General features: G+C 37.5%; 1 protein-coding gene across 1 annotated transcript; it reads left to right on the forward strand.

Moving 5' to 3' along the window:
- The first annotated feature begins 1,495 nt into the window (after positions 1 to 1,495).
- LOC114530549 (NACHT, LRR and PYD domains-containing protein 12-like) lies at positions 1,496 to 7,463 on the forward strand. The gene is made up of 4 exons (XM_028552116.1): positions 1,496 to 3,762; positions 4,058 to 4,105; positions 6,146 to 6,714; positions 7,381 to 7,463. The coding sequence occupies exons 1-4, from the start codon at positions 1,565 to 1,567 to the stop codon at positions 7,461 to 7,463; spliced, it is 2,898 nt and encodes a 965-aa protein (XP_028407917.1). The 5' UTR covers positions 1,496 to 1,564.
- Positions 7,464 to 12,170: the final 4,707 nt, after the last annotated feature.

The raw sequence follows: 12,170 nt of genomic DNA on the forward strand, positions 1-12,170 counted from the left end.
ACAATAACTGGTAAAGCCTTGGTTAACTGATCAATTCTGATTCGATGTATCACGTGCCATGACGTTTTGGAAAAGCACAACTGAAACTGGGCCCCAAACGCAAGAAATCAGGGCCCTTGTCTGTCAAAATAACCAAATAGTTTAAGCTAGTTTTAACTTATACTGAGTATCTGTAAATGAAACATTGAATTTAACATGTCTTGTCAATTTCTCATCGGTTGAAGTGAAAACTGGCTGGTTAAGGCCTTAAAAACTATTTCAGTTCAATGGAGTAGTAATTTGGTTATCTCGTTGGTAAATAGTATTCTGGGATTGAACCCAGAGACTGAATCATACAGTTGATTCAAGGTTCTCATGCAAAACCATTTTAGTTAAAAGAAAGTTTACCAAGTGCCTTCAGTCTTTCTTCTCATGAACACTGGGCGACACTGCGCTGTTTAGCGAAATTATAATTCATTCTGTAACTATTGTTTCGAACAGTACAATATTTAGTCCAAACCACAGGCACTATCTTTTTGCGAAATGAAAAATAATCGAAAGGAAACTATGAATAGCGGCGCAGTGGATGACCTCTGGGAACTAGTCTGTCAAACTCAAACCATGCACTCCACACATCTGTGGCTCCACAGCACCTGTTGCATGCTGGTCATGGTTAACGAGGAGATCGTGCCACCCGGGCTCAACCCACAGCTCACAATGCCCGGCCCAACCTCGTACGTTTACGACACACGGCTAACAGCAAACGGCAAATTTCAAATCGCTTTTGGGGGCAAACTTCACAAGTTTTTGCCCACCAAGTAGCTAATTCATGCTTCAGTTTTCATAGACAATTTGCCCAAACTTCGAACAGCTAACAGTTGGCCTCGAAATATGATTTGAAATTTGCAGTTTGCTGTTTGCCGTGTGCCGTAAACGTCATTCTTAAGGTCTGTTCACACGATCCAATTTTGTTGGATTCAATTCATTTCTGACGTATGAATTATAGTCAGTTATTGATAAAGCAGCACTGCATTGGTTTCAGTTTGCTGCTGATATACATAGCAAGACAACAGACTATAAAACATCCATCAGAAGTGAATTGGATCCAATAAAATTGGATCGTGTATTGGATCGTGTGAACCACATGTGAACAGACCTTTAAAGTTCATAATCACATGACAATCTCGTGATCTACGAGATTGAGAACTGTAAGAACTGGAGGGTGTAATTAAAAAGGGTGTTGTGACCAGTGAACTGAAATAAAACTGGAACGCTCACTCTGCCGGAAGTTTGAAGCCAAGATGGCGGATCATGAAGCCTTTCTTGTAGGTATGATCCAGGCCTCCACGCGGAAATTTTGTCGGGAATTCTGATTTTTCCTTTGAAGTTTCCGCGCCAGAGGCCTGGATCATACCTACAAGAAAGGCTTCATGATCCGCCATCTTGGCTTCACTCATCAATGAGGGAAAGTCATAGAGTGAGCGTTCCAGTTTTATTTGAGTTCACTGGTTGTGACAAAATAACTGGCAGGGTGGTCGTCATATGATCAAATCTAATCTTCTGGCAAAATTAGTAAATTACAGACATGGAGGTTTGCTTAAAACTGATTCCTCGTAATTGTTACAATACCCACAGTTCAGTAGTTCTTGGTGTGTTTGTAGCAATTGGTGTTGTTCTAATTGGAATCGCGAGTGATTACGAGTCGAAATCAAGTCTGGAATGTGACCTCACGAGCTCTTTATACAAGGGGAAGTACATTGAAACACAATGTCGTCTTCAATATGCCCAAGAATTCCTCCCTTCGTTATCTCTCAATGTCCAGATTGTGATAAGTTTTGGACTTGTCGTTGTGTTGAGCGTTGTGTATGGTTACCTCGTGAAACATAGAGTCGACATCTTCGCAAATAATCCAAACACAACGACGAACGAGGGCGTAGAAGAAAGGCGGCCACTACCGTCTGAAGCATCGCCAGCCGCACCGGAAGTCTATGGAGGTAGTAATCGTTATTTTGTATTTATGGCTTACATAATCCATTTGATCGTTTGTCGTATAATACCACTGACAGTATTCTCTGCATTTATCTTAACCTCGTCCAATTTTCCGACCCATTTTGAATGTCCTTTGCCCAATATGAAAACAACAACTAGTACTTCCCACGAGAACGTCACACGGTCAACTACGAATTCTTCATTTGTGGACTGCACTTATTCAATGGCTGGGAAGAAACAACAAGTTGTTGTCGGCTTTATCACGATAAATTTCCTCGTCGATGCAGTGACGCTCGTTGAGATAGTTTATCTGTTGTGGTCGGCATTGAAGAGACCAACTTTCCATACTGATCAGGAGTTCATTAGCTTATACCTTTTACGAAAACGAACGGAAACATTCCTAGAAATGAACGAAAGATTTCCATCAATCCAATCTAAAAATTCATTTGACCTGACTGCGATCTTTAGAGGAAAACATTTGTCGGATCGAGAACTGGAAGAGATCTATATCAATGTTATGATTCAGGATGGAAGGGAAACAACCTATAATTCAAGGAGAAGATATGAAGATAGACATGAGATTTATGAAGCTCGTTTAGAAAAACTCCCTAATGCAAAAGTGTTTAAGAGTACAGCAGAATTATTTCAAGCAGCAAAAACTAGTAAGAAACAACCTAGAACTGTTCTTATAGTGGGCAGACCTGGAATTGGAAAAACTCTACTGACAAGAAAAATTTTTCAGGAGTATAAAAAACGCCTAGAAAGATTCTGGCGTGGAAGAATTGTACTATTGATTCAATTACGTGATTTTAACATGGGAGAAACAAGTCTTAAAAAAATATTAAGTGAAGTTCATGGTTCTGCTATGCCGGCTCATTGCAACATGACCATCTACGAATATATTAGCAGGAACTCAAGTAATGTGATTCTTGTTTTTGATGGCTTAGATGAACTTAAAGTTGACAAAAAGTGTTTAACTGATGAGAAGATCATAAACAGCCCAGACAAAATGTGTCATATGTTTCTTATCCTTAAACAGCTGGTGGAAGGCAAACTATTGCCTGGAGCCACTGTGTTAATCACATCTCGACCTACAGCAGAAGATATTTATCAGTGTCTAAAGTTTGATCGGAAAGTGGAGATACTGGGTTTTAATGAGGAACAAATAAAAAAGTATGTTAAGATGTTTTGCAAAGATGACACAAGAAGTTCAGAGATGTGGCAAGTAATCAAGAGTTCGCCAGAACTTTTAAGTTTCTGTTACATACCAGTCAATTCCTATATAGTGTGCTTGACATTATACGAGAGCATTGATTTTGGTGAACATGAGAAGGATAAAAGCTACAGCAAGATTCCTAAAACAATGACTGAACTTTACAAAAGAGCTATAAGGATTTTGCTGTTCAAACACAATTCAAAATATGTGAATAAACCAGTCCGAAAGGATTATCTGACTTCAAAACTTCCAGAGCAGCTTCAAAACAATTTAGACAAACTGAAAGAAATTGCAAAGCAAGGCATGGAAGACAACCAGCTAGTTTTTCAGTTTGATGGCACTGATGAATTTATGGATGACTTAGCAGATTGCGGTGTATTTAATCAGTTAGAAGATGAAAATCAGTACATCTATTCTTTCCTTCATCTTACAATTGAAGAGTTTCTGACTGCACTATATGTGGTTGATGATATTAGAAATGTTGAATCATTTTTATCTAAACACATTGATAAACCCAGGTGGCATTTGGTGATCCAGTTTGTAGCTGGGTTACTTGGAGATAGGATGAGGGAGTTAAGGTATATCTCATTTTTCTTCAAATTAGTTTAAAAAATAAAGTAATACAGTAGCCAGTTATATTGGATAGTCACAACTCAATTTGATAGCCATTTGTATGTGAGGAAATCTTTTTATATTATCTATTCATCATAATGTATTGCACTGATGAAGCCCCTGGTTGATGGAGCAAAAAATCTGCATATAACCAATACACATGGTATTAGTTTTCCCATGCACAGATAAAAAAGGAAAGAAATATGGATATATCTTTTTGTGTTTGTACTAAATCAGTTACACATATAATTTTTTTATCAGGTCAGCAGAGCATAAAGACAATGAAGTGATTGAACGTATATGCAAAAGGTATAAATTTTTTACCATTTAAAGGGAAATGGCAATACATTTGTTTATTTTCTTGTTTGAAAGAGCTTTGAAAACTATATTTAATTCTCTTTTACCGTTTTTTTTATATCTTGCTTACTTCTACAAATATTTTGATCGAATGTCCCGGAGTACGGAGTCCCGGAGTGATGTGTCCAAAACTTTAAAACACGGAGTAGTAAAAACACGGAGTGGACGTAAAAACACGGAGTGGACGTAAAAACACGGTTTTTACTTAATATTTTTATTTTATATGTGATTGCAGGTATTCAGATCCTGTGGAGATGGCTATGCCCTCATTGCAGGGGTGTTTGAGGGTGCCTTTTGAACATGAGATGATTGGCAATGTAGCAATGATGATGATCATTTTCTCCGGCGCGCTCCAATGCTGCGCTTTATATAATTTCACCAACGGGAATACACGTGAGATTGAATACCACCCTTTCTCACAAAATCACCACACATTGGGGATGTTTTATTGAACCAATCAATTCAGAGAACAGGAACCAATCGATTCAGAGATTAGCCCCCATAGCAAACCAACAGCCCACTACATACGGATAAACAGCATGCTCATGCATATTTGGACCTCATCATCATCACCGATCTCACCACGAATTCACACAATTTCCGCTCATTGCCCACAAATCACATATGCGAGCACGTCGTTCCAAGACCTGCTAGCGGGTTAGAAACGTGCTTTCCCTACTTATGCTTGGAGCCTGATGGAACATAACTACAGTTTTCAACGAAAAACAAACGAAAGGGACTTGACCAGAATGGCAATAACCGGCATTCATTCTGGCCAAGGCATCTCACGCGTTTCCATATTGCACCCGGGTTTTGCCAAACAACAAACACATATTCGTAGCATTTCATAAATATAATTTTCAAATCCACAATTATCCACAATATTCTGCATTCTACAATTCCTATAACGGAATCATATCAAATGTTACCAAGCATCAATCTTCATCATTGCCACATTGCCAATCATCTCATCTTCAAAAGGCACCCTCCAACACCCCTGGAATGAGGGCATAGCCATCTCCACAGGATCTGAATACCTGCAACCACATATAAAATAAAAATATTGAGTAAAAACCGTGTTTTTACGTGGACTCCGTGTTTTTACGTCGACTCCGTGTTTTTACCACTCCGTGTTTTAAAGTTTTGGACACTTCACTCCGTACTCCGGAACTCCGACTCCGTGTTTTCATGCATACCTATATATAGCTAATCTGTGAAGATAAGGAGAGAGAGAACTGAGTTAAGCCCTGGTCAAACGAGAATGACAGTTGATGAGAGTTGAGAACGAGAGTTGATTACCGCGCGCATTAATTTCGTCATTACTCCACTTCGTTTTGCTATTTTTTTGTTTCTGCCCGTTATTTTCAGAAGATTTCTTTTTTTTGCCAAAAAAATGCAAACCGCTGGCGGTTTTGCAACTCTCATCAACTCTCATGACCGATCAAACGCGCCCAAACTATCATCAACTCTCATCAAAATTTGAACCAGTTCAAAGTCGATGAGAGTTGATGAGAGTGCACGAGAGTGTATGAGAGTTCGCGGTCAAACGCAAGCGAGAGTTGCAACTCTCATTAACTCTTATCAACTATCATTCTCGTTTGACCAGGGCTTTAAAAACAAACAAAAAACCTTTAAAAACTATTCAAAAATATTAAAAAATAGCTGAAATTACCTGAATGGATATATTTAAAACATTTAAGTGACGTTTTGTTGCCGTAATTCTATAATATGAGGTAATATTTTACTACGAATTTAAAATAGTTTTTGTTTCGTACATGCGAAGTCGAAAACCTTCAATTTTTGGCAGCTGGAAAAAACTAAAAAAAAAACATTTTAACATCGTTCTGAAGAAAAAAAGTTGTCTGTGTTGATGTCGCTTTCATGCTTGAATTAATTTTCTCCGATAAAATGGCTATTTAATACTGTGAAGTTTTCTTCAGTGAATTATATTCCTAAACTTCTGAACTTTTCTCCTAAAATATCTTAATCTAGATTTCAAGACTGGATGCCAAAGGAACGATATATTGACGGGAGTAATGACGAAGGTTTACTCGTGATAAAAAGTGTTTGGGAAATGCAAGAAGATCGCGTCATGAAAATGATTTCGTCGTTTGCGTCTGAGGATGATGACTCGTTTGCGTCTGCGGATGATCATGAAACATTTACTTTGAGCAACATAAATATTGCACCAGCAGAATCTTCGGCTTTGTTCAAATTTTTAAGCCACATCAAGAACTTGAAAAAGCTTAAAATCAATTTTTGTACTGTGAGGAACATTACTATGCGTGAATTGGCTGAGTTTTTGAAGAAAGATAACCATGGCCTAGAGAATGATAACTGTGAACTTACTGAACTAGATGTAAGTGAGAATTATTTAGAAACCGAAGCTGTTAAATATTTAAGTGATGCTTTGAAGAGTGACAACTGTAAACTTGCCAAACTAGATGTAAGTGGCAATGATTTAACAACTGAAGGTGTTAAATATTTAAGTGATGCCTTGAAGAGTGACAACTGTAAACTTACTGAACTAAATGTAATTGGCAATGATTTAAAAACTGAAAGTGCTAAATATTTAAGTGATGCTTTGAAGAGTGACAACTGTAAACTTACTAAACTAAATGTAAGAGGAAATGATTTAAAAACTGAAGGTGTTAAATATTTAAGTGATGCTTTGAAGAATGACAACTGTAAGCTTACTGAACTAGATTTAAGTGTCAATGATTTAAAAACTGAAGCTGCTAAATATTTAAGTGATGCTTTGAAGAGTGACAACGGTAAACTTACTAAACTAAATGTAAGAGGCAATGATTTAAAAACGGAAGGTGTTAAATATTTAAGTGATGCTTTGAAGAACGAGAACTGTAAACTTTCTGAACTAGATGTAAGTGGCAATGATTTAAAAACTGAAGCTGCTAAATATTTAAGTGATGCTTTGAAGAGTGACAACTGTATACTTACTAAACTAAATGTAAGAGGCAATGATTTAAAAACTGAAGGTGTTAAATATTTAAGTAATGCTTTGAAGAATGACAACTGTAAACTTACTGAACTAGATGTAAGTGGCAATGATTTAAAAACTGAAGGTGCTAAATATTTAAGTGATGCTTTGAAGAGTGACAACTGTAAACTTACTCAACTAAATGTAAGAGGCAATGGTTTAATAACTGAAGGTGTTAAATATTTAAGTGATGCTTTGAAGAATGACAACTGTAAACTTACTGAACTAGATGTAAGAGGCAATGATTTAACAACTGAAGATATTAAATATTTAAGTGATGCTAAGAGAGACAACTGCAAACTGATTTACTAAATGTAAAGTCGTAATGGCTGCAATCCTGTAAAACGCCTCAAATGTTTTTGTTAAGCTGTATATTGCAGGTAAATCATATTAATATTTTTTTACACGACACATTGGTATTTTTACTCTCATAGTTTTTTATACGAGCAAATGTTATTTGAAATGTTTTTTGTGGAATATATTTTGCCTGTGTTTATGAGAAGTTTATGAGAAATTTATGTTGGAATTTTTGCATTGCCATTGTATTAAAAGTCAATCAGTGTTTGTAGTTTCTGACAAGGTTTTTATTGCTTTGTAAATAGTTTCTTGATTGTATATCATTGCAATTCTAATATTTTTTATGGTAAATTTCTTTAAATATAAAACTCGCTGAACAGTTGTATACGTTTACCATACGACAAGCAAGCCTTGTGTATTTAAAATAAACTTTTTACAGCCACTTTTAATCCTTTGTTTTGCGATCCACCTCGACCGAAGACTTTCCGATATAAACACAGGATAAATTTCGTCTCAGGAAAGAAACTTTAAGCTGCTGAGCAGATATTCAAGTGTGAGATCACTTTGACTGTTTGAGACAGTTTGACACCAAAGAAGCACATGATATTGTCTGGGAGATTTATTATGGATTGCCTGAATCATGTTATATATACTTATTTCAATTTTCAATACCTCAAAGCAATCTTGCGCTTCGCCCTTACGAAAAAAACACATGCGAAAACCACATGTGGAATCACATGTGACTCACATGTGAAATTGGAACCATTATATCACATGTGGTTCACATGTAACGCGTTAACCGGGATCATGTAAACTGCCCCTAGCCTAGGCTAAAATAAACTTTTTACTACTAATATTAATGCTTTGTCTTAGCGATCCACCTCGTCCGAAGATCTTTCCATTATAAAAAGGGGATGAATTTCGTCTGAGGAAAGCAAGCTAGCTTGGGTACCAGGTCTGGATCATCTTCATACAAACCAACCCATGAGACATGCATTGTCGTTGTTGCAAAGAAATTTACCACCAGCATTAAAAAATATGTTTTAAACAATTGTCCAGCTCGTGCATGGTTCAACCTACACCCCGGCAGATATACAATAGACAAAAGACAGTAAAACTCGAGCAAAAAAAAGAAATATGCTAAAGCGAATAATCTTTGCTTTGTAAAATTATTTACAGTTAAAACAAACAGCCGAAGCCTGCAGCACGCGCAACGCAAAAAAAATTATCCAATTTTAAGAGCTTGCAGCCGCAAATAATTTTTTTTTTATTGAAGGAAACGATATAAGAACGTATTCCAACAATGATTATTGAAAGATATGAACCCAATTACACTGAATCAGAACACTTGGGTGCAATTTTGTGATGTGCGTGCTATAGCGTGAAGCTTTTATCTTTGCTGAGCGCTGCACGACTTTACTTTATACGCCAGTGCAGTGTTTATGATTATTGCCTGGCTGTTGCTCAGTTTTGTAAAGAAAAAGTGGAAAACTGCCTGAAGCACACATCATTGAGTGCTACGCATTGTACCCAAACCTAGCTGCTTACGTTAAGTTTAAGTTCGACCAAGCTAATGTTTGACAACTTCACGGAAACATGATGGAAACACAATATACCACGTTACTAAGACGGCCATTCACGAGCTTAATCCGCAGAGACTTTTCAAAGTTCGCCATGTTTAAGGACAAAGTTTCGTTTTTCAAATCAGTTGCCCGTCAACAAAGAAGCACATGAAAATACTCCACAAACCTGGCGATCATAGGGTGATCCCTCTTTCATCTGGCTGCATGGCGTCGCTTTATTTCCATAAACGATCCTTTGTGATGGTGCTTGATACAACGAGTACCACCACGGACCTCTTCGAATGAAAATGTTCATTTCGTTTTCCAGAAATACCGTGTTTGATATCATGCAGTACTATTGTGGCAAGTCCTCAAGCGCAACAACCTCTTTCGACCGATGAGGGACATCCGATTACGTCATGGTTGTTCTTTAATCCGTCCCTCTTCGCTTCTGTCGTCTTTAGGGTTCGGTGAATTTATTGTTCGATATTTAGCAGCACAAATCTGTGAAACAAAAGGCACGTGTGAGCGTAAATTTGAGCAGCACCCCGAAGCGAAATGGCTTTAAAAACTGACAGAAATGTTTTCAAAATTAGGACAACTACAGACTAACAATTACCTTGTGACCTTCAGAAGCATTTGTCGGCATTTTGTTGACGTTAAATGCTCTCTGATAACGTCTTTCAACGCGAAACGTCACCGTGCATGGTTATACAGGGTGTCCCAAAAAAAAGTCCCCTCTATTGAAATCAAGCCTTTGTTAGAATCTGATTGCCTTAATATTATGATAAACCCAATTGAAAGCAAGACGCTTTATTTGAATGCCTCAACCTAATAACTATGCAATTTACACACTACTGCGTTATGCACTCAGGTTATTTCACGACTCGTAGCTCCTCGTTCTACAATACAGATTCTTCTGAAATCTTTATATGAAGATTTACGTTTACTGCTGTCGACACATACCATCGCCTCATGACCACTTTATCGAGATTGTCGAATTTTACATCCTGAAATAGGATGTTTTAAAACATTACTACAACAAATTAGGGCAGAAAATAAGAAACAAAACGAGAAACTAAGCTATTAAGATAGACCTTGTGGCTTGTGCTTACCAAGGTGTGACTTTGAAGTCGGCGTTGAATGAACGCTTTCTTGTCGAATTAACGAAGCTAAAATTGAAGATAAATCAAAAATAAGTTACACAAATCAAACAATGAATATTGTAAAGCATTATAACGATGAAATAAGACGATAATATCAAGGAACGACGCCGGTATTTTAGAGGGAAATAAACACGCCAACTTCGCGGCTAACTTAACTCATTGTAATGTCACATCATTTCGACGTAAACGGAGATAAAATATCATTTAAATCTTATACTCACTTCGTCTTCTTGTCTTTTTCTTGAGGCTCGCCCAAAAAGCCTAGTGTCCTACTTAACCTCTTTGGGCGGAAAACCTAAGAACAAGCATGGGACGAGGGCTTACTTTTCTTCGATGAGTAAGACACTGTGTCGGCCGAAAGTATTTAAGAACACGAGTGGTAAAAGCAAGCTATCATGCATAAAGTTCTGTCTGTTTAACACGCCTTGGGGGGCTCTCTTCAATATTCAAAAATATCAAAAAATGCTCAAGGGTTAATTGTGGTGGTTTTTCAATCGCTCTAAAATTGCCCCGTGTTTTTGATACAATTTGAATTGATCCTTCCTATTCCTGAAGTATCCATTCTCCATTTATCGTTAGCTCAATATTTACAATATTATTTTTCAGACATTTTTCCATTGCTTGCAAGAACCACTATTTTCAAGATTCAGCTTTCAAAAAACTTCACGACAATCTCACGGTTTCTCCTGAATTTCATATCTCAACAGGTTCACCGAGAGACGGTTACGGGAGGCAGGTTACGTGTGTGGGCAAGCAATATCATAAAATCTCTATTCTGTCTGTAAAAATCCAGGGAAATTGCAGGGCGGGATAAGCCGAGAGACTTCCTGCTCTCTGCCGTTCCTGTAATCGGACAAGCCTTCCGGGCATCCGAGAGAATGAAAGTACCAGCCTCGAAAATATGCGTAGGATTCTTTGATTGATAAATCTTACTCCAAACGGAAACATCTTGAGGTAAAAAAAATACCTGGGAGCTTCATTTTTCTCTTTAAGGCTAATTTCCGCTTTTAATCGGTAAAAAAATATAAAGAAGCTTCAGGTGAAAAGTTTTGTCTATACGTATATGATTTGTTGTCTTTCCGTCCTACTGCCTGGCGCTGCATGTTTTGACATCATATCCGTCAAAGTGCTCAAACGAGGTTTAAGCAGCTGCTGGTCATTGAATAACATCCGTGAATAACTTGCTTAATGCAACTGCGATATGAGGGCCTCCACAGACTAGGGATTTAGTTGTCGACAACTATTTGTGATCGACAATTAAATAAGTCCGATAAAGGATTCCACACAATGGCGCTAAAATACTGATTTAGCAACCGAAATAGCGCGGAGATTAAAAGTAGTCGACATCTAAAACAAAAGTTTTCACACTACTAGAAAAACGCCAAAAAATGAGCCCGTCAACAACTACGCAGTTACTCTTTCCGAAGTTTAGTTGCCGACAACGCGACAGACTACGGTTTTTAGTTGTCCATAACATTTATTTGTCGATCACAAATAGTTGTCGACGACGACAACTGAATCCCTAGTCTGCGGAGGCCCTGAGATCTTTGCAAGTGAATTTGATCACATTATGGTTGGTATTCGCATCTTTCTGCTATTTTGAATAGCGAATCGAAATGGCGATTTCAAGCATGTAAACAAGCATATAGAATTACAGATGATAGCTGGTATATCAATCCGGCTATTACAACTTTGCTTTGGCCTTCTAAAAAGTTTCAAAGATGGCCTTAGTTGTCTAGAATTTATATGTAGACTCACGGTAATTTTAAGCAATGAAGAGGGGACGGGGTGGTCCGATGACGTACGTGGTCATGAAAATAAAAGTAAATTTGCCTTTTCATCGTTTCAGTGCAAACACTCACGACGCGCACAACAAGAAAGTAAATAATGCTGGATTGTTGAAATTATTGTCATTTGTGTGTTAAATGCACTTTGTATTAAATGAATGTGGTGATGCAGATGCATATCTAAAATTCCGCAGAGATTTCTATACC

This window comes from Dendronephthya gigantea, unplaced genomic scaffold (assembly GCF_004324835.1).
Source record: "Dendronephthya gigantea isolate DGI-Jeju-01 unplaced genomic scaffold, DenGig_1.0 000064F, whole genome shotgun sequence".
NCBI classification, from domain to species: Eukaryota; Metazoa; Cnidaria; class Anthozoa; order Malacalcyonacea; family Nephtheidae; genus Dendronephthya; species Dendronephthya gigantea.